Raw genomic sequence first — 27,092 nt, forward strand, 5'->3', positions numbered from 1 at the left:
TATTATATAAAAATAAAAATAAAAACTCCTTGGCTCCATGCTCCTTACACGCATCAAATCAAATATTAATTTAAGTAGAGTACTAATAATATATTTTTAACATATTTTAAAATATAATTTTTTATATCAATTAAAATTTATTAAAAAATGAGTTTATTAAATTAAAGATATAACCTGTATTATATTATATTATATTATAAATTGTAATAAACAATAAATAGTACATTGTTAAGATTTTTGTGAGGTGAATTAAAAGAAGGGAGTAAACAAGAGTTTGACCTTATCCGCTTAGCATGGGCATGTGGACTACACACATACACGACTTGTCGTATGTCAAAACTGAAAAGGCATAAATTCATATAAAAATTGATATTTGTTGAATAAATTAGAAAATGAGACATCATATGATCAAGTGGGCAAGTGGTTGAAACAAGTGCTCCTCTTACTCGTCACTTAGGAGACACACATAGCGTTCCAAATGTTGACTTTGATATGCATCGCTGACCTCTGACCAAGATTCAACGGTTCTGATATTTGGATCCAAAAACAGTGTCATCTAGGGTCCCACCAAGACCCATTGGGCCCCACTTAGCCTCTGTCTCCCTTACAAAGGAAGAAATGGGTGGTCCATGGGCTGGGTTGGAACTTGAAAATCCAACAAATATGGCCCATTCAGACACCACTAACTATTTAATTAGTAACGAGTGTTGTGTCACAACAATAAGATAGGGTAGAGGGGAACCGGGAAAAGGATGACATTCATTTATTCATGTGTTGTTCAACTCACCGGTGTACTACACATAACTTGTTTACAATTATTCACAACAATCCAAAGTTTCAAGTTACATGTGATCTATGTTAACCAAACAAAGCCAAATACTTCGTTTCGTTTCTTCTCATGAATTAGTTTTTGGGCAATGTTTGGCTTCATCAATCAAGTTTCTAGAGTTTTTTAATAAATAAAAAATAAAACGAGTTTACAATTTTGAAAATTAAAAGTTTAATAAAATTTATTTTTAAAAAACTAATTATTAATATTTTTACCTATAATTTTTCAAAAAATAACTTATCCGTCACATACCTAAAACCTAACATACATTCGTTAGAATATTTTGTATCTAAATATATTTTATATTAAAAATATATATATGAATTAGAATATATTTTATGTTCAAGCATGCATAAAAAAATTATTTTGTGTAATTTTAAATTATTATCACAAATTAGTTAATTGTATAACTAGCTTGTCAAATAATTTTAATTTTATAAAATATTTATACATATAAATTTTTTAACTAATTTTATATTTAAAAATTATAAATTCGCTTATTTTACTAATTTTACCAACGTAGCTTTCTGGTTTGAGAGTGCGTTAAATGAAGGCCTATTAATGTGATTCTTACACTATCTATTATTACAAACAATAAGTACTCTTCAGCATTTCATTCCAAATAAAACAAAAATAGAGACTCAAATGCTAGTCCGTATTTAAATTTTCAGATGATACAATATTACAAGAAAATCCGTCGCTTCCTATGCATTGATTTAGGAATTCTATGTTATTAACTTTTATAATCTAAATTAAAAATAATACATGAAGTAGAATTTTCTTATATCAGTATAAATTTTAAAATTTTTACACTCAACATAGTTTTTCATTTAAATTATATTCAATGACGTGAAGTAATAAATTTCAACACTTATTTTGTGGATGATTAGCGGCTTTCACTTACTCAAAAAGAATGGTACACGCGATGAAATTTGAACACTTATTTGAAAGCTATTTGCTTATACAAATTATGCTTAATTATCAATAGACTAAGAAAATAAAAGGTTTATCTGTGCATGAGTGTGGTGAGGGAGGTTAAATTTGCCAACAGAAGAGAAGAAAAAGATAGATGCCCATGAATTTACACAGCCATCTCTCACTAGTAATCAGCAGATAAATTATCGACAAGTCCTTGTAATTGTTTTTCAATTTTATTCACTTTTACGCCACCAGGCCTTGTTGATCAAGTAGGCAATTGTTTAATCATTTGTCGTTTATTCAAATGTGAATCGCTTGTCAAGTAATGTCAACATTTCATATAATGCAATGTTAAAAGAAATAAAGTTCGTCCCTTCCTATGCCTTATTTGTGGAATAATTTATGGTATTCCTACCTAGTTGCTTAAATAAATTATGTTTAGTTGTTATTGGACTACGAAAATAAAAAGGTTTAAATAGTTTTTTTCAAAATCATATATGCTTCTCTCATTTCCCTAAACAGAAACTAAAATACAAGGGAGGAAAGTTACGTTTTTCTCTACCAAAAGCAAAAAAATAGATGCCCACAAACACAAAATAATTTTAATATTAAAATAGTAATTGTATATACCCAGAAAAAGTACAAGAGACAACTAAGAATTGTCCTCCAAAATAATTTCAAATACATTTTTGTTAATTGCTTTACACAGTCGCTCACCAGTAATCGCCATCACTTATAAACAAATTAATACTTAATATTATTCTCTAGTGTGTAGTTTAATTCACTTTTACGCCACTAGACAAGTTGCTGATCAAGTTGATATTTTTTTAAATCAGTTGTTGCACTACGTTACACAAGTTCAGTTAATCTAATAAAATCTCTTTTGAGCTCATTGATTCCATCGGCACTAATAGTTGATGTGGCACACTCATGTAGCACAAATTGAAAGGCATTGATATTTGCGTGGGTAAAATGGGACATTGTATGCCTAACAAAATAGATGTTTTGTCCTTTTTGGTGTTACAATTTTTAAACAAACATCCAAATTTAGGACGGACAAGCTCCTTTTTTTTACAAAATACAATGAACATCTTCATGAATCTTCCGCTCATAAATGTCTTCAACAGTTCTCATCAACTATTGCTTTGCATTTTTAGTCCATTTTTGGAGATGACGTCCAATTTTACACGTTGGTGATGAAAGTGATGGTACCCACAATTGCCATGCAAGTTTGGGCTCTTAGATGGGTTATCTCTATATCTAATCATGGGTTATCTCTATATTGATAAAAAAAACAGATATGGGTTATCTCTATATCTAATCATGTTTTTTTTGTACTAATCACTATGTTTAATTAAAGATAAGGTTAGTGTTCATCTCGTCTTTCACCTCTTAATCAACCCTTTGAAACATCAGCCTCAAGCCCCACAACCACCGCCATTTTTTACCTTGCGGCCTTTTGCACTGCAATTTTGTCAAACAAATTATCAACGCTTCCAATGACAAAAGTCGACACGTCACATTACATGTGTAATATGATGAAGCAACCAAGATACCTCATAATTACATTTCTTAAAAAAAGAAAAACATTTTGTAAGTTTTGTTTCTGTGTCAAATTATTCATTTTATTAGCATTAAGAAAGATTTTAACTATTGTTTTGACTTTAATTTTATATTTCATTGTTGCTATCGTAACTCAATAAAATAAAAGATGAATAAATAAATAAGAAGACAGTACAATTATAAACACTTATGTTTTTCTCCTTAATTTACACATTAAAATTTATGTTATGATTATTTTAAAATGGAGAAAATATGTAAGTTAACTTGAGATAATATTAAAATGATACCAAAAGAAAAGTGAAATGAGATGAGATATAGACAAATTTCATGAAATTTATGGCACAGCAATTTCTCTGCTCCCTCACCCCAGTTAATTATTAAAAGCTAATGAAGAAACATGTTGGGTTCACTTGTTATTTAAGTGATCATTGCATGTAGAAATGAGACTAACTCCACGTGTATGTACTTGGATAATCGAGGTAAATGAAGTCTCCCTAACATGGATCACATTTTATAAAAATCATGTCACTCCTGTTTCTACATACATTATCTAAACATGAACAAAAATTGCTGCATAACAAAACTAAATGCATAACTAGATATTGCAATTTATCAGGACTTCTATCCTACGTTAAAAAAAGTATCATAATTAACGAAGCGTGCTACTTTTTTCATAGACTATAGTCTATTCCATGTCAAAAGATATCACAACCTGATATTTATAGCAAATGGCCTTTCTTTTTCCTTCGGCTGGAAAATATTTCGCAGTTTTTTGGGACTTAATGCAGAGGCAACATGTTCCATGTACTCTAGGAACAAATTCTCAACATTTTTGTAGGATTTATTCACTCGATACTTGTCACTTACAAATAAACAGTTTTTTTAAAAAAATAAATTTATAAAATAATAACTATACCCGCCAAATGTCACGATTAAAGGGAACACATATTTCTGTAAACCAAACACCATTTAAGGTGGACGCTCAAGTGCCACAGTACTTTTTTTGTTTTGGTCACACTACTTTGGCAGTGCTAGTTTCAGCCTTTTAGCACTGATGTGCTGATTGTTAAAAAAAATAACATCTGGAGAAGAATAAATGAGCCATCAAGGCTCTATCATTGGTGGTCTATGGGGAAGTGGATATTTTGGGCTTGTAAAAGTGTCTTGAATAAAGTTTAAACTTATTTTTTTGGCCAATTAGTTGATCATTATTTGGTGGGGTTTATTCTCTTTTTGGGACTGATGGACTTTTTAAATTGAGCTCTACTTTTGACTTACAAGAAAGAATAAATGTTGGGCCTCGCACTATTTTGGCCAATTTGTTGTCCAAACAGAAATAATCATTTTTCAATTTCCTTTTACTTTCACGACCAAAAGAAAAATTCTTTTTACCTTTACAATTGTGCATTCTTTTATTTAATTTTTTTCAATAAGTCAAAGCAATAAACGATAAAGATATGAAAAATCAAAAGTCTAAAGTGAAGTAGGGCTTCATTCATCTTCTTTCTTCTTTTGGATGAGATGGCCGTGAGGGCCACTCATATCCTGTTAATGGGTGAAAGGTCTGAAGAAATTATATTTGACTATATTAAAATGAATGGACCACTTTATACTTTAAAGGGTAAAATACAGAACTATAACTATTGAAAATGATAATTATGAGATAGATTTCAACACCGTAGTTTATTATCATGAGCTTAATTACTATCTCACTTGTTACTTTTTTCATTAATAGTTATATAATTCTTTGCTTTACCATTCAAAACGCATCTTTCACTTGGCCGTAATATATATACATGAATGATAAAGCTCCTTTTATAGGATCACTAAAGAAATTAATCTTAACCTTAAGATCTCACTGTGAATTGTCAAAATTAGAACATATAATTTTAATTAATCTTTAATTTTGATCATTTATATATAATTATACAACTCATATTTACTCGTTGTGTTCTGATATGAAAATAATTTTCTCTTTAGATATATAAGAACCTTTTTTTTTGTCTTCAGAGTTTTGTTAAGATGGTGAAGACAAAAGATAGAAGGAACCTAATGATACACGCGACAAGCAGCTTAAAAAGAATTCTCATGATGTTGGGCCACGGTTGGCAAACCAATTTCTTTTCAAATGGCACTTTTTTCCAGCTAAGAAGCTTTGTTTGAACGTCCAAATTAGCTTTTTAATTCAACCTTCATCATTTGAATGTAGATTGTCTTGCATGGCCAGTTTCAGTTTTGAAGCATACTCGAATTTGAAAACCCGATACTACCATAGACCCGTATATTTATTGGGAATCTTACAAGGACTAGGTGGGTTAAAAGTTTACATTAAGAACTTGTTTCAAATGTTGACAAAAAAGAACTTGTTTCGAACACGCATAAAAAATACAGAGAGTTTCAAATACCTGCTGCATTATTTGTAGATGACTCGGATTAGATACTAATTGGATTTTGTTAATTAACCTAAATCATAAATGGTTTTTTGAATTTGTTTTATGCATATGAAATATTATAAGAATTCAATAAACGCACCTTTTTTTTTTCAATGACTAATTCGCTAACTTACATAACTTTGATGTCTAGTGCTTGTTTGAAAGTTACTAAACTCAACTTTGAACATGGAAGTGTTGTTTGAAATTGATACTAACATGTTGGACAGTTTTATGACATAATTGATACATTTATACTATTTTTTGTATTGAGTTGAAAACATTAAATTGAATTTGACTACAAACTTATGTTAAAGTAAAAAGTTTTTATACATAAATCATATTACTTTAAATCCACTTCTAAATAAAATCAGTTCTACAAAAACAAGTTTGCTCAAACTCAAATTTGCAAATGTGTATCCGAACACATTTAGTTTAACTATATTTGATATCCGTGCTATAAGAATAATTTTGTAGTACCTGATAATATGCACATCCAATTCCTAATCTTTCTCAGACAATGCATATAAATGCTGGTAGACCCTGCCATGGAGTTTTTGCACGGTTGCCATCATATGATAAAATCTGGAGAAAAAGAAAGAGAACAAAACAACCCTAATTTTTTTTATGAATTTTGTCCTGTTGGTCATCGTAATAATAGCATCCACGCTTGTGTGAAATACTAAGTTTACCATCTGATTTCCTCAACCAATAAAGTTTCTTGCAGTATAAAACATTCGCATCTCTACCCACATGGTTTCACCAAACATCTGACTTAACAAAACATTATCAAAGGATTCAACAAAATCACTCAAAAGGAAAAGATCTTTCCCATATCCTTGTCCTCTTCTAAACAAGACATTTTCTACAGACATTCTTAATTTTACAAGAAGAAAGATATACGTCCATACCCTTTTTCTTTTTCTTTGAGATTTCTCCCTCTTTTGGCAGTGCCTTCACGCTGTTTCTAACAAACCATCCTTCCACCAATTCTTACAAAATGAACACTTGATAAACACATTCTCTATTATACATATAGAGCTAGTTTTATAAGAGTTTCAAGATGGATAAAAAGAACCAAAATTTCTACATCCAAACACCTCAAAACACTAATCCAGAGGCTGCTGCATTGTCACAACCAAGGGACTTGTGACACTATGCTTGCCATCAGACCAAACTATGGAACCACTCTTCACAAGAGAACTTCCAGGGGAAAGCTTCACAGCCCTAATTTGCACCCTAACAAGAAAGTTCAACTTCTGACCCAACCTCCTGAAAGACAGAGTCTCTGGCTTCACTGTCACTACCATTCCAACTGGAGGCTTAATGGTGACTTTGTAGACCGAATTCTGGTCCCCAACATTGGTAACAGATCGAATAAAATGTGTCGACATTTTTCGCTTTCCATATTGTTGAAACACAGCAGAGAAGGACGGATAATTCAAGTTTCCTGAATGTCCTGCCCTTCTAGCTCCACTGCAATCAGCAACCTTCCTTGTGACCACTTGGATACTCTTGGTAGTGTAATTAGAATTGCACAAGAAATTCACATAATCAGAACTAGAAATATCAAAAACCAAACCAGGGTTCATGGCCTTTTCAGGATGAACATGACCAGCACCATAATCAAACACTGATGAAACATTCCCAGTGGATTCATCCAACATTGGATCACCCTTATTATCAACAGTATAAGCAGTGGTCATCAATGCGGACCTAATAGCAGCAGGACTCCAATCAGGGTGTGCTGCTTTCAACAATGCAGCCAAACCAGAAACATGAGGACAAGCCATTGAAGTCCCAGACAATATGTTAAACTCAGTTCTACGCCCATCAGAGGGTATCCCAGAAGGACCAACTCTATCAGGCCAAGCTGCAAGAATGTTCAACCCAGGAGCTATAACATCAGGCTTCAAAATCTCTGGTGATTCAGGGTTAGGCCCTCTAGCTGAAAATGATGCCACCACAGGTGCTGGCCTAACACCAAGCCTAGTCCCCTTAAACACAATTGTCGCCGTGGCGGAATTCCGCGCCGCCGATGCAATGTAGCTCCGAATTTCATCACCGCCGGTGGCACCAACTGCCGTGGCGGGTAACACGTGGCAATCAGCCACCAACCCTTCACCATCAAACACACCATTAGCCAAAATCATACCAACCCCTCCATTTTTCTTCACCTCTTCACCCTTAGCAGCCCTTGAATTGATCCCCCTATCACACACAACAATTTTACCCTTCACATACTTAGGATCCAAAGAACCCTCTAAACATAATGAAGAGGAATAACCATCACCACCACTCCCAAATTGTTCAGTACCGGCATATACAATCGGGTACATCCGACCCGGAGTTAGACCCGGCCCACCATAAATACTAACCCCCGGTATGATTTTACCATTTCCAAGTTTTACATCAGCGGGAAAATCTCTATCTATAGTTCCGGCACCAACTGTGGTTACCCACGGTGCCACATTCGTCACCGTCAGTCCGCCGGGACCGCCGTTGCCGGCAGAGGCGGAAACAAACACCCCGGCGTTGGAGGCTCCAAAAGCGCCGATTGCAATGACATCCAGGTGGTACGGCACCACTACCCCTCCGACGCTGAGCGACGCCACGTGGACGCCATCGGAGACGGCGGCGTCGAAGGCGGCGAGAATGTCGGAGTCGTAGCAGCCGCCGTTCCAGCATACTTTATAAACTGCGAGGCGAGCCTTCGGTGCCATTCCGGCGGCGACTCCTTTGGCGTACCCCAAGGTGGACGCCGGTGACACGTACCTGCCGGCAGCGATGGACGCCGTGTGCGTGCCGTGGCCGTCGGAATCCCTCGGCGAACGGTACTCTGTGGTCTCGTTCATCTTCCCGTTGGTAGCTTCATACCCGCCGGAAAAATACCTAGCTCCGATGAGTTTCCGGTTGCATGAGGATGCCGGAAAATTTACCCCGGCGACGCACTGGCCTTTCCATTTGACGGGGACGGGACCTAGATCATTGTCATTGAAGCTGTTCCTCTCCGGCCAGATTCCGGTGTCGATGACTCCGATGACGAGATCAGAGCCGAAATCGGTTTCATGGAGTAAACCGGTTCGGTCGGCCGTGGTGAGACCGAGGAACTGAGGGGAGCGCGTGGTGTGGAGTTGGCGAACTTGTTCTGGAATGACTGTGATGACGTGGGAGAGTGTTTGGAGGTTTTGTGCCTCTAAAGGTGAGAGCTTTACAGAGAAGCCATGGAAAACGGTGTCGTATGTGTGGATGATGGTGTTGGTTGATGTTGAGATGGAAGATAGTGATGACTCGTACCAGTGCTTGTGGGTTGGGAATATTGATGGCTTTTCTTCCTGTTTTACTTGGATTATGAAGGTTTTCTTTTCTGGGTCTGATGAAGAACAAGGTTGTGTTTTGAGTGTGAAAACGAAGAAGAGGAAGAGAATGAGGGAGAAAGGGAAAGAGGAAAATGGAGCCATTGAAATTTGAAATTGAAGTGTGAATGAGTTCTTTGGTGTCAGCAAAATTTAAAGGGGAGAAAGTGAGTGAAGTGTAGATTATAGATTAGAGTGCATGCGTGTGTGTTAGTGAGGGAGTATTACTACTCCTAATAAAAAGTTATAAGATATTATATAACATAATGTATTAATAATATTAAATATTATAATTTTTAATAATTATCAATTTATTGTTATTATTATTATTATTTGGAAGGGTACTATGAGGGCAGTGGAAAGATGGTGGATGGGGCCATTTGAAGTACGACAATGGCAGAGGTAGGAGAACAGTGGGGGGTGGAGCAGTCGTGTTGTGGTGGATTTCAAAAGGTGAATCTCTTCCTAATTCTAATTCCCAGTTTTTGCATGTTTCTTCATAAACTATTGTTACTGTGTGTATAATAATAGTAATCGTGTGTCCATGTTTTCTCTGCTGTGCTTAGACCCATAAAGTAGAAAACAGCTGTCTGATACGTTTACCGATATAATTATAAAATAATGTAAAAAATAAAAAACACATGTCAGTAACTGAAAAAAAAGGAATATTAACTTGTGCTGTTGAGAAAAAAAATGATATTCTAATAGGTTTTTATTATATTGAAAACTTCAATTTTTTAAGAATTATATTGAAGTAATTAAAATGTTTAATACTTGGTACTCTATGTCCCTCCGAGGATTTGCTTTTGTTTCGGTGATAAAAAGGTTTGAATTGAGAGAAATGATATTTATATAATAAATTAGAGATATAAGATGAGTGAAAAAAGATACAAGTCTAAGGGAAGATGTTCTTGTCTTCTTTTTGGTCCAATCAGCTTCGTCAATTAATGCTTCAATAAACAAAGTGTTGGGTCCATGAATTACGTCAACCATCCATGGCAGAGAACACTAAACCATCAAGTGCTTGACTTTCCACTCAATCCAAACGACCCATTTATATACACTCAATTACCCTCTACCCCATTACACCTAATCAAATTTTCTCTCCTTTTTTTTAACCATGCATTTTGCATTTGTTCGATTAATTATTAATTTTTTGTTAATATATTTAAAAAATTTAATATTTATTAGTTGTGTCATATTGTTAGTTGCATTATTTTTCAATCTTGGCAATGTTAAGATGAAAATATATGTTCAAACATTCAAAGTTATAGATATTTCTGCCAATTAGATAATGTAGTAGTACGTTAATGATAGCTGACAGGTACGGTAGTTTGAAAACGAACACGTGTTGAAATCTTGTGACTTCGCGGGCCCATCCATGCGCGTTGTCTAATATGTAATGCATTTTCGTATACAATGTTTGGATACAAAATGAAAATGAAAAAAAAAATATATATAATAACTTTTGTGTTTTGTTTGGACAGAAAGTTTAACACACGTGAGAAATAAAATAAAAGCGATATATTATTTGAATAAAATAAACAAATATTATTTATTCATTTAAATGAAAAATCAATAAATAAGTTTAGGATTATGTTACTTTGTTTTATCCTCTAGTCATTTTTCAAGCTTGTTTAGATGCAATAGAAAACACATAAAAGAAAAAAGAAAATAGTATAAATAAATAAACAAACGATAAAAAGTGTGTTGTTTGAATAGATAAAAGTAAGTTTTTTTTTTCTTATTTAGATATGTAAAACAGAATATAAAAATAAGAAGCTTATATTAAAATTAATTAGAACTTCTAATGTAATATTCTTTATATTATGCAAAACTTTGTCACTTTTTGTTTTTTTTATATTATTTAAAAAACTTAACTATATATATATATATATATATTCACAAGATTCATTCCCATTTTAAATCACATAATCTTCTGTGAGAATATAAATTTGTGGATTCTAATTAATGTTTTTCTTTTTGTCACTGGAAGACAATGTTACCAGACCATAACAAAGAACTTATTCCACCAAAAATTATAGATGAAGTCATATTTCACATCATTTTCTTTGCATCCATACAATACCTAAGCTAAGTTTAATGGTGAGAATTTACAGTGGAATTTTTCTGAGACTAAGTGCACTGTTATTGTTTGTGAATATTGAGCTTACGGAGGTCGACTTACACTAAACTTATCTTTTATACGTAAACTTCATTAAATTGAGTTAAAAAGAAGAAGTTTTCATAAAATCTTAAACTTAACGTCTAAATTTTATATTTAAATTATATTTGGACCAATTAAGTTGGCTTATTTTAATGACTATGTTATTCTGAAGGGAAAAGGCTACCAGCTACCACAAAGTATTAGAAGAAAGAAGATACAGTATTTTTAGTATAAAAATTATAACTAATAACATTAAAAAATATTTAACATGAATTCAAACATTACGTAAAATTTGAAGCGAGTTACAAAATATTGTTTGTGGAATTCTGGGTTGGGGACTCATACGTCGAAAGCTATGTTAGCTTTGTCTCCGCAGAAAGAACAGATTCTGAGTTGAAAATAACTAGAAATTGAATGACATATATGGATGATGGAAGGAACACGGAACAAGTCCATGTCGTGATTGATGCCAATCAGCGTAAGAATGCAAATATGTAAAATCAAAAGTGTAAGAAAGAAAGCAATTTGGTGGAACCCAAAGAAAAGGTTCAACTTCGCATGCATGTTGGGACCACACTTGTTGCTCACCAAATGTCATCATTCACTTTTTTGCAAGTGAAACTTGGAAGGCCATGCCCCTAAATTTTGTCCATGCTAATGCCTCCAACCTATCATATTTTCTTTTATATATATACACCAGTCTTTTAATAAAAAATATTTGCAGTTTAAAAAATTATGTATTTTATTAAAGGATATTGCAATTATTAGCTAAAACATAATCATCATCTTCCTTGTATTGAGCTGATGGTGACCCCTCTTGGCAAGCTGTTTGTTTTTCTTTCGTCTATAATCTGAACTGCATGTTATCATGGTGGGGACCTAAAATAAAATAAACTCCTTTTTCTTTTGTATTACCCCTCAATTTGAAACACTTGGACACAGGAAAATCCAAGTCCAACTCTCTTTGCCCAAACAGTGAAAGGAGATTTTGGATTTTGTATCACTCTATTTATAGTAAAAGGGTTAATGAAGGGGGAAAAGCCAAAATATGTTATCATGCGGGGAAAAGTGACCCATATCTAACAAAGAGAGGTCCAAGTTCAACTCTCTTTGCCTATACAGTGAAAAGAGAAATTGGATTTTGTATTACAATTTTTTGCTGTAAAAAGATTAATATATGGATAAATGCCAAAATATTAACCCTTGTAGGAAAAAGTGTTCATATATTACAAGAGGGTAAGAGAAAATGTTTAATTTCAAAGCGTGTTGGTTTTTGAACAGAGGCCCCACGACTATGTCCAATGAAAGAAGTAAGCAAAAGAGGCAAAAAGAAATCACCAAAAAAGAGAGAAAGAGAGAAAATTGGTAAAAGGATAAGGCATTGGGTATTTAAATTAGAAAAAAACATGTGGGGTTTGCAATTGCAGTGCAGATGCAATTATTAGGAATCTTGTAATTATGATGAGTTTAAATCAGAGGTTAAGTTTGGACCATTTTGCTAAGTTTGAGTTTATATAAGACCAAAACCGTAATTAGGATGTGGTCTTGCTATTACTTTCTCTTCTTTTAAAAATTATTATTATTGTGAATTTTATTTCATGTGTTTATTTCTTTTTAGAGTATAAATACTTTTCAAAATTGTATGCTTATCTCTTAATATCTATTAAATAAAATGAAATAGATTACTGATGAAACAGAGTTAAAATACAAATTTTATCCTTATACTTAAAATTCGTTTACCAATTAGTTTTATTATCTAAAAACTTATATTTAGTTTTTAAACAAATATTTTCTTATACTATTATTAATAAAAGTTATTATTTACTAAATTATACATTTTTAACAATATTATAATGATCTAGATTAAAACATAATTTCTTTATATGAATTAAAAAATATTTTTTTTAAATATAAAAATTAAGTTGTAAATAAATGTTAATTATACAAGCTATATATATATATATATATTAATAATAATAATAAAATAATAATTTTTAATTCCATTCGTTTCATATAATATAGTCTCTTAAATATGTTGATTTATATTAAAACATTCATTATTTTAATAATTTAAAGAATATTTTTAATAAAATTTATTTATTAATCTATGTCTCACTGAAATATTAAATATATTTTTTTATTAATTTTTAACTGTTTAATAAATTCATCTAAAATCTCCTAAATGAGAAATATTATTATATAAATTTTTCGTCCAAAAACTAACTTGCAAACAAAAATAAGCAAAAAATATCTTGAGATAAATACGAAACATATAAAACTTCTATTAATCTTATCGCATTGTGATGAGCTAAAGCTTTTTGTATGTTTAAAAATAATGCTAAGAAGCACTTTTAAAGCTGATTAAGGAATTAAATATATTGTCAAATAGAAACAAAATGCTCAGTGTATTAAGAATTCAAAAAATTAGAAACTTAAAAATAAAAAAATATATCAAAAATTTCATTCATTAATTAACTAAACAAGATGGTTTAATGAAAATAGCTGCAACACTGTATTTTTAATCAAGAAGTCTCTGAATTTGTTTATTTCTTTTAATTATTCATTAATTTAGAACTTGTTAAAATAATGGTAAGCAAAGCTTGTTTCTTACGAGTTCCTTCAATTATTGCTTTATAATAATAATTTACTACTACCAATCAACCACACAATTTAAAGGTCATAATGGCAATGTTATCGGTGAAAAAAGATGAGTTGTTTATTAAAGGAGTGAGACATTTATGTTTAAACCAACTTTTGCATCATTCAAATTGTAGTGCCTTTATACATTAGTTTGGTCATGAAAAACAATACCCCCACATGTGCACAGGGCACACGTGTTTAACTTTATGATCAAATTAATTATGAGTTTAATTTTATATAATGTTAATTAGTACATAAGTTTTATATTATTCATTAATTAAAACATGTGAAAAGTATAAATTTTAAATCAATTATTGTTAAACTTAATTAATTAATTAATATGACAATTTATAATTAAAATTTTAAAAAATATTGTCAATATACTTTAATTAAATTCATTAATTATAGGTTAAGTTAAATAATATGTTTAAGGTCACTAATAAAAAGTAATAAATCATATTTTTTATTAAAAATTGTATTTTTTTAATAATATGAATGGGTTAAATTTTGTAATACCTTATAATTTTTAATAAAAAATTATTATACAAAAATTTTTACTGTGTATTGTTTGTCACATACATTAAAAAAATCATAAATTAAATACTTTGTCTTTACTTAGTAATATTATTTTCCTTCCTGTACTTTTTAAAAATTTCAAGTCATTGTAATAAATTTTTAGTTGAGGTTTACTTTTAAAATCTACAATAGAAATATTTGAAATTTTATTTTATTTTGTTTTCTAGTTTTCCAATTAATAATAAGATGTTTAATTAACCTTTTATAGTATTAAAATTTTCCAAAGAAAGAAAAAAAAATTGAGCGACTCTTTCAAAATTTGTTATTATCAATAAAATTTGGTTATATTAAATTAAATTAAATTAAATTTCAAATGTAAAATATACAAATTTTCAGGAGAAAAATATATTAAAAAAAATTGTACATTTCCCAAGGTATAAAGATTAACAATTTTGTTTCCCTTGACAAATTTTTCTCCATACCAAAAATTAGAATTGAATCTTGTTAGGAAGGGAAAAGAGTTTAACTGACTAAAAAATGTGGCAAATGTTAGTAATTACAATTAATTAACATTTTAAATATAAAAAATTATTCAATGAAAAAACTTTTTAAATTCTGAATGCTTCAAACATTATACTTCCATTGAATATCATTTACATTTATTTGCTTAAAATCAAATTTTAAGGTCAAAGTTAACATTTTATGTAAACAAGTGGTAAAGCTAATCAAACGCTGCATCATTAAAAACCTAGTAACCAGAAGTTGTACCCTAATAACTAACCTTTTAAACCTCCATAATCTATACATTTATAATTAACTAATGCATATGGTAGTGTCAACAACTTCATTTAATTTGTAATTATCATCGCATGAGACAGAAAGGTCATATTTTGAGGTTTAAAATCATTTAAAAATAAACAAAGATAATAATTATATTTTTAATCTATATATTATCCTCTCATGTGTACAGATAAAAAAAAAATAGATAGAATAATTTATATTAAAATTTCAATGGAGGGAAACATATATTTTAAAACATTAGGGGAAGAGTGAAATTTTCTTAAAAGAACTTTAGTGTTTTCATATAATTAAATTTTCATTTTGCATTTTTTCTCTCTTCAATTTTTGTGATGAAATTAAAAGCCATTTAATTTCCTTTAACATGGAGGGTACAACAGAGTAATTACGCGATGCAAAATTTACTCTGGTGGTTGGAATATTTTATGATTTCCTAACTTACATTTTAAAAAAGTATAATTGTTTTAGAAAATACTAAATACTTTCAAAACTTTAAGATATAAAATATTTATGCTTTTATTTAATAATTTCAAATTATAAACTTATATTTTTAAAAGCACTCGCTAAAAATGTTTACATTTACGTTCTATTTATTTATTTGTTTGTTGTGAATCTATTTCAAATGCAAATTGTATATTATATTTAACGAATGCATACTTTTATTGCAAATACTATAATTTATGAATAATGCTATATTTTGTTACAACGACTAGTAATTAGTAAACTTACCTGTCTTTTGCATAGATTTTACAAAAATTAGAATAAATATTAATTAGACATAATTAAATTAAATCATAAAATGATGTTTGTAAATAATTTTTTATTAAATATAAATCATTTATATAATATTAATTCAAATATTTTTCATCATTCTTACGCATAACTAATTAAAATGATGGAAAAAAATTATCAAACTTAAGAGTAAAAAATGATTCACTGTACGTAATTAGTTATAAGCCTTACTAATTAAATAAAAAATACACATTTTTAATATGACCATATTATTTCATTTTAATATCATGGGAACATTCAAATTCAATTTTTTTAATAATCCAGTATAGTAATTTTTAAAAGACGTGCCTAAGTGGAGATTCAATTAATAATGCCAATAACAATGTTGGACAATGCCACTATTTGCAAGAAAATAAATTTTAAACTAAGAACAAAAAACACATTTATAAGGTTGCAAAAAATGAAAGAGAATACCAAACCACTACATCTAAACAATCACTTATACATATTTGCATAGTTGTACTGTGCAAAACATAATTAAAAAAAAATATTACTTTAGCATTCAAATCTCATAAATTTTCTATTTCAAATTATCAAACAAATGCAGCATTTCTTCTGCATTCTTTTTTCTGGATCAAGGAGCTATTTATCATAGGCCTTTTGTTGGTAGGCCGTAGGCCCAATAAAAGTTTACAATCATCTATACCTATCTATTTAATTATTTATTAGGGTTTGGCCTTTCAATTGAAGTACTTGTGAAAAAAATATTTTGTAGTTATTATTCATATATAATATTATCCCTAAAACTCTAGGTAATAATAAAATATAAAATAAGTTGAAATTTTGATTATTTTAAAAATTAAATTATTTGATTTAGTAGACTGTCTTTTTGTAATTGTAATTGTTAAATTTAATCCTGATCCTATTCCAGACTTGAGCATCATCCACGAACAAACTTAATGGCTCAACAGTACAAAACACATCCAGATTCATTCAAAAACTCAAACAACAAAAACCATATAATTTACTTTGTGTGCTTCACTAACAAGACTTAAAAGACATACTAGTAAACTTCACTTGATGGAGGCTGTGTTTCTTTATTTTCACTTGAATCCAGCAATTCTTAATGAGGGCTACATGCATGGTGCTGATTCCAGGATGATCCACAAGCGTAGCAAAATTCATTACCACATCTGCAGTCAAGTTGATTTATAAAATAAGATCATATATATTACTTCTTCCATTCAAAGTAAGAACATTTTTTTAATCAAATCAACTACTAGTACTTTTTTTTTAAGTTAATCATCATCTACTAGCAATACTTTCAAATTATCTCTCCATGAACAAATAAAAGGAACATTCCATAATAAATAGAAAATTGGTTTGAAACATGTATAACACAGTCAAACCTGCAAGAAATATGTGAACATCCATCAACTTTCTCCACATAGAACTTGCATTTGGAACATCTTCTCCAACTCTTGTTCTTCGCAAGTTCCATTATCATTTGTTCTTCCGTAACTCTATCACCCTCCTTCAAGCGCCTATACCTCTCACAATCCATTCCTGCATGCCATGCAACCTTGCACTGTGCACAAAACAATCTATTACAATGTGGACACTCAGAAGTAGTGATAACTTCCTCAGCATCACACACCAACATAGCTGAACAATTCTTAAAAGGGCAATAAAATTTTTGTGATGCAAGCACCAAATTCTCACAAAGGGCATTTTCCCATCGATCAAACACATCCTTTGGAATAATTGAACGACAACACTGAGGCTCCAAAACACCCTTGCATTTAGTATCAGGGCATTTAACCATCGATATATTCTCTTGAATCTTTGCAGCAACATATCTCACAATACAATCATCACAAAACGAGTGAGAACAGTTTTGGTTCCTAAACATCTCTTCACCAGGTTTTGCTTCCATGCAAATACCACAGTAGACATGGGATTGGGAAGATTGACCAACCTCTTTTTGTTTCCTCTTGAGGATTCTCAAAGGGGTGTCACTCTCAACTTGTGCACCCATTTTGATAACATCATTTTCAACTCTAGTTCTTGACGTTGCAGAGGAGTATAAGGCTTCTTGTAGTTGTAACTCTTCTGCATATTTCTCATCCGAGATTGGAAAAACTTCTTCAGCATCGTAAAGGGCTGAAAAGTAGAAATCGTCAACTAATAGATGATCATCATCAGTAGAGGCCCTGGAGGACGATGAAGTTCCCTCCATGCCTCGCATAAATTCTTTTCCTAAGCAATGTAAAGTAGAAAGCTTACTAGCACTGCATATATATGTTATGTTTATATATAAAATTTATATTTATCTTCAGAAGAGAAATGCATGAATTGCTTTGCAACCATTGGCGATTCAATGGGCAAACTGATAATCATGAGTTCCAATTATTTGACCGTTTGATCTTAATTTAGTGCTTGGAATTTGCATAATAATAAATGTTGCAGCATACCAATATTGGAATCGTAAAGGTCCATTGTCTGATTCCTCCACCGGTTTCCAAACGCAGCCAAAAACCTAGTGACATAAAAAGTAGGGTTTTGTTAACCCGTGTTTAAGTATTCATACATAATTTTTTTTATAAAAAACATACACATTTCTTTTATTAAAGTTATAAAAATATAATAAACTAGAAAATATGCACATGAGTTGCAAGGTTTATTTTTTTTATTAAATTAATTTATTTTAAAATATAAAATATATAATTTAAATATAAAAAATATATAAATATAATAAAAAAATACAATTCAAAAATAAATAAGTATGAATATAATATAATTTCAATTAATAAGTTATACGTTTTAAATTTTAATACATGCAGTAATAAGTGAATGCACATAAGAGGGGCTTTATAAGTTTCAAATTTTAATACATAGAGAATAATAAGTAAATGGAGTCACATATATAAAGATAACTTTATACGTTTCAAAATTTAATACATATGATAATAAGTAATAAGTAGGTGTAGTCAATTTTATATATAATTTTACATATAGATATAAATATAGATATAGATACTTCTCTTTCTAATAAAATTTTATTTATCCTCAATCCTAAGGGTTAATTTTAACAAAACTCTTAAAAGTATGTTAATTTTAAGTATAATTTTTTAGGTGCTTTTATTATTATTTTTAATTTAAAATATTTTTGTTTGTTTGATATTATCTCTGATTTTATTTATAAAAACTATTATATTTTTAAAATTATAAGAAATAAAATTTTATTTATAAATCTATTAATTATTAATTTATTTATACTTTTATTTATGTAAAATTTATATTATTGAGATAAATTGTTACTCCTTCCTCTTTAAAAAATAAGTTGTTAAAGGAAATGACACAAAAATTTAAAAATACATTTAATATCTTATTTTATTAAAAGTATTATGAAATGTTTTAAATGTTTTTATAGAACAAATAGAAGATGAATTTTAAAATAATAATTATTTTAAAGATAAAACTAATGTTAAAACTGAGATCACGACATAATGACGACTACGTAGAAAAAAAGGAAGAATAGTAAAAAAAATTATAATCAATTTTTAAAAAAATATGACATAGAGTCATCACCAAAATTTATTTTAAAAATATTGAAAAAATTATTAAAAAAAAAATTCGAAACTAGATTTAAATTCGGGAGTCATTTATGTGTAAAAAGTTGTAGCATCTTACAACATCGATCAAATAAAATAGTTACTTTCTAATTAATTATGCAAAAATTATTTTAACTTAAAAAAAAATCTATTTCATTTTAAAAATTAATACATTTTACTATTTTCAAATTTATTATTATATTTTAGACTTATTTCTAATTTTTACAATTTTTGAGAGATTTTAATTTTATAGTTTTTAGATAAAAAAAACACAATTAATAAATTATTTGAATTTAAGGGATGACTTATTTATAAAAATATTAATTTTTTTATTAAAGAATAATTTTATTTTTTATTCTTTATAAAAAAATGCTTGAAATTAATCTTAGTTTAAAATAATTTTAAAAATATTTTAAATAAAAAAATTAAAAAAGATTTTAAAGTTGATGAGTTAGGTTTCTACTTATACGTATTCTATGTGTGCAATGGAGAAATTAAAATCATGTAGTTCTTTTTGAAATTTGAATTCAAGATAAGTTTCAAATATTTTATTTTTTCAGAAAACTTGATTTTTTTCTTTGTTATATTCTTTTTTTTAATAAAACTTGATTTTTTTTATTGGGCTTTAGGATAAATTAAATTTTTTTTTTGAAAATTTGACTTTTACTTTATTATTATTATTTTCAAAAAGTAAATTTATTTTTTCAAGAGTTCAAATTAATATAGCAACTCAATAAATCATTACCATTCAAGTAACGTTGAAGATAGATCCATTACTTTATCAAAATCACTTGGTTGCATGAATTTAAAATATTTATATGCTGTATATGAATTCAAAAGATTCCTTTTCTTAGACAACAAAAAGTTTATGTACACATTAATATTAATTTCTTGTATACAAAAAGGAAATAAAGGAAAACATATAGAATAAATGAAAAAGCAAAAAAACAAAAACAACAAAAAATAATGAGAAAATAACCCTAGATTTAAAGATTAGTTTTTTTTGTTAAGATTTGCGAAGAAATCATAATTTTTCTTTTAGATTTATGAAAAAAAAAGATTTCTAAGGTTTAAGGTAAAAGAATTTGACTTTTAGGGTAAAAAAAATCAGTTTTTTAAGATTAAAAATAATTTAATTTTTAGAGTGAAAAGATTTTTAAAAAAATATTTTTTGGGTTTCACAAATTAGATTTTTAGAATTTTAAAAAAGTTAAAGTTGTGTATAAGTTCAATGTTTACTAGTAAGGAAAAAGGAAAAAAAAAAATTAGGACTTCACCGAATTATATTTTTCTTGGGAAAAAAGTTAGGGTTTTGTAAAAATTAAACTTTTACTACTAAGGAGAATGAAACCAAAGGAAAAAAAAAATTAGGACTTCACCAAATTAGTTTTATCTTGAATTTTAGAAAAAATTAGGATTTAGTAAAAAGAGATGATTTTGTTTAGGGTAAATATTTTTTTGATACTTTTGTATAAACAAATGAAGAACAAGAGAAAACAAAAGCGAAACACACGATAGATAAAGAATAAAACAAATAAAATAAAAAATAATAGAATGAAGAATCCTTACTTGATTTAACAAATAAGAGTTTTTTATCGACTTCTTGCGATGATTTAAAATTTACGGTTATATTTCTCATCAACTTTCTAAGTTTCTCTTTATTGACCTCAAAATATACTTTGAAGATTCTTTGTTTTTCGTACTTTTAGAATGTTTAGCCTTTTTGCAACTATTTTCTCTCTCTCTCTTTCAAGTATTTTTAAAGTTTTAATTCTTTCAAATCTCTTTATTTTATTTCCCGTGCTTTGAAAATGTTTAAGTTCTTTCCTCTTTTGTTTCATTGTCTTGAAAAAAGTCTTCTTTCACTAAAAACTTAAACTTTTTAATTATAGGCATTCTCTAAAATCTTAGATCTCATTTATTATTATTATTTTTATTTTAGATAAGAGATTCTAACTTTTTATATCTCTTTTTATTTTGCGATTAAAAATTTACTCTCTAATCATTTTTTTATTAACTAAAATATCTATCTATTTAAAATTTAAAATACTAATCTCATATAGATCTAAAATTTAAAATTATATCTAATTTTTATTTAATTTAATTTAATTATTTTATTATTATTATTTTATATTTTAAAATTTTATTTAGATGGAATTAAGATAAAATTAGGTATTCATAATTAAAAAATAATAATTTTATCTAAAATTATAAAGTAATTATTATTTTAAAAATAAAATTAACTAAACTGACTTATTTCTTAGAGATATGAAAAATGTTCAATTAAGCCTAGTTAAATTATACTTAGAATAAGTAAATAACTAATTTGTTTTACTTATGTAACTTCCCAAATATGCTTTTCAAATTATGGTGAAAATGAGAGAACTTTCAAGTTGCAAATAATGTAATTCATTCATTACTTACTACGAATTGGGTCGACACCGAAGACAGCGAATTTACGCAACTAATCGTTGAAATCTCATAGTTGAAGGAATTGTTCATTATGGACCAGAAGAGTGTTAGGAAGACAATTTTTAACGTATTCTTTCTAATTTTTATATTTATTAATTAAGATTTATTAAAAATATAAAAATTATTAATTAAAAATTTTGAAAAAAAAATAAAAATTAATCAATATTTAAGAGTGTGTTAAAATATATTAAATATTATGTTGTTAAATATTTTATTGGTACTGTGATTTGGGCCTACAATTAATAAATGCATGATTTTAAAAAATTATTAATGTAGTAAGAAGATACATACAATTAATTTATGAGAAATGGTAAAAACATATTTTCTAACACACTTTTATTTATGAATTAAAATTTATTTAAAATTATAAAGTATAGACAAATAATTAAATTAAAAATAAGAATCATATTATTTTTTTATAATTTTTAATAAATATTAATTAATAACTAATAAGTGTTTATTCCTGTGCCTTAAATTTAAAGGGATATTTTATGTCTTCTTAGATGAATCACTAAGATATATTTATATATATATATATATATATATATATATATTTTTATAGGCAAAACAAATCTTATTAAAAAGAGTTCAAGGGGAACTCAAAACCCATATACACAAAAAATTACTTACTCAGAGAAATAAAAAGTAAAAATATACTTATGCAAAATTAAGACAGATGCAATTTCGTGGGTTCAAATACCAATCAACTAACATAATAGCTTCTCCCTTACTAACAAGTGATAACCATTTCCAGGATCTCAGAATAATAGAATCTAGGACTTCCCTCTCATCCAAAACACCATTGGAAAATATAATTCTATTTCTATGCAACCACAAAGACCACACTGTACTTACGCAAATAATTAATAAGCATATTCCTTCTCTTTTACTACAGCCAACACTAACCCAAGAAAGCAAATGAGTCGATAAATCTGAAGGCAAAACCAGTGAGAATCCAAGCCAACGCGCAGTAAAGTACCAGATTTGAGATGAAACTGAGCACATTAAAAATAAATGAGTTGGAAGTTCCTCCAAACCATGACAGAAACAACAAGTTATATCATCAATTTGAACACCACGATCAATCAGTAAACCTTTACAAGGAAGTGCATTCAACAACAATTGCCAAGAAAAAACTAGATACTTAAGAGAGACCTTCTCTCTCTATAGTCTTTGCAAGGCATCTGCCGTACACTGATCTACACTATTAGGACCACCAAAAAGATATATTTATATTTATTAATAATTTATTTATTATTATTATTATTATTATTAATTAGTAAACCAAAATGTAGAAAAAGAACTGCATCAACACCTAGTTGGAACCTTTTTTCCAAAATTAGTAGTAACCTTGCCTTGTGAAAGATGCAGTCCAATGTAGTGTAGTGAAAGACCGAGAAGAATATTTGCTATTATGTTAAACAAAACGATGTTACAACATTTTCTGTAGGAGAAACTGAATTTAACGGTGATTTGTAAAGTAAATAGGTTAGAGAGAATTTAAGTATTTATTATAATTTTAATATAATAAAAATATATATACAATTAACTTATGAGAAACATTAAGAACATATTTTTTTACTCACTCTTATTTATGAATTAAAATTCTTTCAAAATTATTAAAAGTATAAAAAAAATAATTATATATAAACATGTTGCGATATTTGACAAAGACTATATCTTTGCCGACCACTCGCAAACGCCACACAATTTCACCATTAGACGAAGTAAACAATCAGCATTTAATAATCGTTGGAACATGGTGCACGTTGTTTAATACTATAATCACAATACCAACTATATTTTAAATGCTGAATTTTAATGTCATATGTTTAAAAGAATAAAATAATTTTATTTATCAATATTTTTTTTTATTTTCTTAATATATATTCATGAATACATAATAAAATCCGATGAAAATAAACAAATAAAGATACATTCAAATATTTAACGAGGTTAGATGTGTCGATAGCAACAAGAACTTGCAAGTTAGGATTTAGGAGCCTTATCTTAAAGAGAAAAGGCATTGCAAAGCATTTCAAAGGACATGAAAAGAACTTTTTGTTAACTTTTATTTCATTCTTCCAATATATATATATATAACACGTTATTAGGAATGGTATCTGCTAACATTTGACTTTTGTATTATAGCATATATTCGTATTTTAAAAATATATTTATATTTATATTTAGGTGATAACTTTAACTTTTTATCTCTATATTTTATTGTTATTCAGATACTTATACTAAAGTCAGTTATCTACATTCAAGTTAAACAAAAATATTCCACATATCCTGATTATAAAATATCTCCAACAAAATATTTAACTGAAATGTTAATCAAATATAAATACAATAAAGTAATTAATTACATCAACATAATACAATAAGTACTTCAAATAATTAAGATAAGTTCAAATTTAATATAATAAAATTAAGAAATAATTATCTTTAAGCTTCGATTTCCAATGCTTTCCCTCTTCAACAATTTTCTCTGCTCTCTATCTATATATAATGATGATGACGACTTAATAAGAGTTAAAATAAGAAAAATATATAAATTATATGTGTAAGTTTAATAAGTATAATTTTTACTTAATATATTTAAAAATATGTGAGGTGAGAGTAGATACTCAGTACCTCATACCCATCCAAATCTCAACTAATTTTTGTAAATAAACACTCAAAAGTGAATTCATACTCATTTAAATGGTATTTTTTTACTCTGAATTTTTTTATTTTTGAAAGCATTGATCAACTGTGTATCAAAGTGATATCTTTCTAAGTAATCCTATTTCATTTTATTTTGCAATATATATTTTGCATAAACTTTTAAATTGCATTTGAAATTGTTACACTCAGACATTTTAATTCTTTAGATTTTAGAATGTCTTACACAGTCCTTCAAATTTTCAATTATCCATCAATTTAATTATTAATGTATTTACTATTAGAAAATAACAACAGAATACTGAAATAATATGTTAAATTATATATATATATGATTGTACAAATGACAGAAATGATGATGTATAAAAGTTTTAAAGTCATTAATTTATAAATTTATCTCTAATTTTATTAGATATGATTATATTTTTGTTTCTAAAATATTAAAAAATGATGCGAATTGTTAATTCATTAGACATAATAATTGTTACTAAGAAGAATGGGATGAAATGCATTTGTATTAAGAATATTGAAACGATGAATCACAACTTGCTGATATGAATGTAATTTTATGGATAAGTAAGTAACTGTTATACATGCAATTGAAGCAATATTTAGAATACTTATTTAAACTTGTGGAGGTTTCGTGTGATATTTTACATATATTTAACTTGCTTTAATAAATTCATAAAAAACTTTATAAAATATTTTTAAGTTTAGCTCAACAAATTTTACCTTCAAGTTTATTAATAATCTCTTATTCAATAAGCATTAAATGGAAAAAAAATATAATAAATTATTTATCTAAATACACTTCACTTGGTCCAGAATTTCATAAAATAAAAATGTATAACAAAATGGTTTCAGTTAAAATGGATGCCAGATAGCAACAACCTAATTTCATAAAAATCAATTGACGTGAGAAAATCTTGAAGCCTATCCATATCGAAGTTAATGCTGTGTCCACAGATTTCTCGATCACTTTATTCATTGTACATGATAGTTATTACTGAATTTGAAGGACAAGAAAACAGTGCTAAAAATCCTCCATTATAACCTTATCCTCATCCATTATTTTGCACATATATATATATACACACACACACATGCTGGAAAGTCGCATCCTGTCTCTGCTCCAAATACTGGGTTCGAAGTGATAGACATGCAGCATAAAATAGTCAAAATGTTGATGAAATTTAATGGTGATTTTTCAAAAAGGAAAAACGAACTGACAAGAATAATTCTTCTACTTAAAAGATGATAAACACATCAAAATCTTGCTGTTAAAAATTTTAAAAAATAAACGATGGTATAACATTTTTCGTAAATCATACCTTAACCTCATACTTTATGAGCAAAATGAAGGGATTCATAAAAATTATTGCCATGATTTTTATTGCAACGAATTAATACTTTGGTTTAGACTTTAGATTTAAGTCTCTGCATTCGGAGATCCTCTAGTATAAGACGAGTCTCTCTACGTGCCTCGTTACAACATGGCCTATAAGACGCTACCATTTTCTTGGTAGAACTCTCTATTTCTCTCATCTCATCCAAAACTATTTGTCTATTCCGACACTCTATACTGCAGAATCCTTGATCGCCCCTGCACAAAAACCATATCCAAATTCTATCAGAAATTAACACAGACCCAGATTCAGATTTTTTATATGTAAATAAAACCATAACATATTAATTTCTATAGGTAACTTAATTAGACAATGAATGATCCAAGAAAATGTCAACTTTTTTGCAAAAAAGGTATTTTTTTAAGTGATTAAGAGTAGGTAGAAGAGGTTGGTAGTACCTGTACATGTAGATATCTTTGTCTGGGCTGAGCTGTTTATTGCATAGATTGCAAGTTTGAAGGAAGCAAAAATCTAAAGGGTTGGTTTGGTTTGGTTTTCTCATTGCAGATTTCACAAGGACGTTTGAGGTGCTCTTTGAGCTTGTAATTTGAGGAAGCAGTCTCAAACCAACATCCATGGTGGTACTGTCAAATGAATTCACATGCTTTCTTCTTTTGTTCAGCTGCTTCTCTTCTTGGGATTCCAACTTGAAATGGGTTATGAACTTTGGAAGCATCTTGAGCTATACAGAAGAGAGGATTGAAATTGAAGAGTTGAAAGACGGAATTTGATGAATTCAGTGAGAGGAAGCAGGGGTGGATATTTAAAAGGAAGCAGGTCCCACAAAGAGACACATCACTCATGTTTTACTATGTTCAACTCTTTTTTTACTCTAATACACTTATTAACACGTTTTAAATTACAAATATTTTTTTGTCTGAGATTGTTACAGCTTTTTATTTGCATGTTTTTCCATTGGTCAGAAGAAAAGTGAAGAGAGTGGGTGGTGAAATAATAATGATTTATGTCTATTTGTGTAGTT

General features: G+C 28.6%; 3 protein-coding genes across 3 annotated transcripts; all 3 read right to left on the minus strand.

Moving 5' to 3' along the window:
- Nucleotides 1-6,848: 6,848 nt before the first annotated feature.
- On the minus strand, nt 6,849-9,200 carry LOC113851586 (subtilisin-like protease SBT1.5). The gene has a single exon (XM_027482101.1). The coding sequence runs from the start codon at nt 9,198-9,200 to the stop codon at nt 6,849-6,851; it is 2,352 nt and encodes a 783-aa protein (XP_027337902.1).
- Nucleotides 9,201-17,071: 7,871 nt separating this feature from the next.
- On the minus strand, nt 17,072-18,187 carry LOC113851057 (probable E3 ubiquitin-protein ligase RNF217). The gene is made up of 2 exons (XM_027481545.1): nt 17,358-18,187; nt 17,072-17,141 (listed from the first exon to the last, which is right to left on the minus strand). The coding sequence occupies exons 1-2, from the start codon at nt 18,185-18,187 to the stop codon at nt 17,072-17,074; spliced, it is 900 nt and encodes a 299-aa protein (XP_027337346.1).
- Nucleotides 18,188-25,976: 7,789 nt separating this feature from the next.
- Nucleotides 25,977-26,831, minus strand: LOC113851452 (FCS-Like Zinc finger 17-like). The gene is made up of 2 exons (XM_027481939.1): nt 26,509-26,831; nt 25,977-26,307 (listed from the first exon to the last, which is right to left on the minus strand). Exons 1-2 carry the CDS (start codon nt 26,784-26,786, stop codon nt 26,121-26,123), a joined length of 465 nt encoding a protein of 154 aa, XP_027337740.1. The 5' UTR covers nt 26,787-26,831; the 3' UTR covers nt 25,977-26,120.
- Nucleotides 26,832-27,092: the final 261 nt, after the last annotated feature.

The sequence above is a fragment of the Abrus precatorius genome, unplaced genomic scaffold (assembly GCF_003935025.1).
Source record: "Abrus precatorius isolate BTA unplaced genomic scaffold, Abrus_2018 Scaffold9, whole genome shotgun sequence".
NCBI lineage: Eukaryota > Viridiplantae > Streptophyta > Magnoliopsida > Fabales > Fabaceae > Abrus > Abrus precatorius.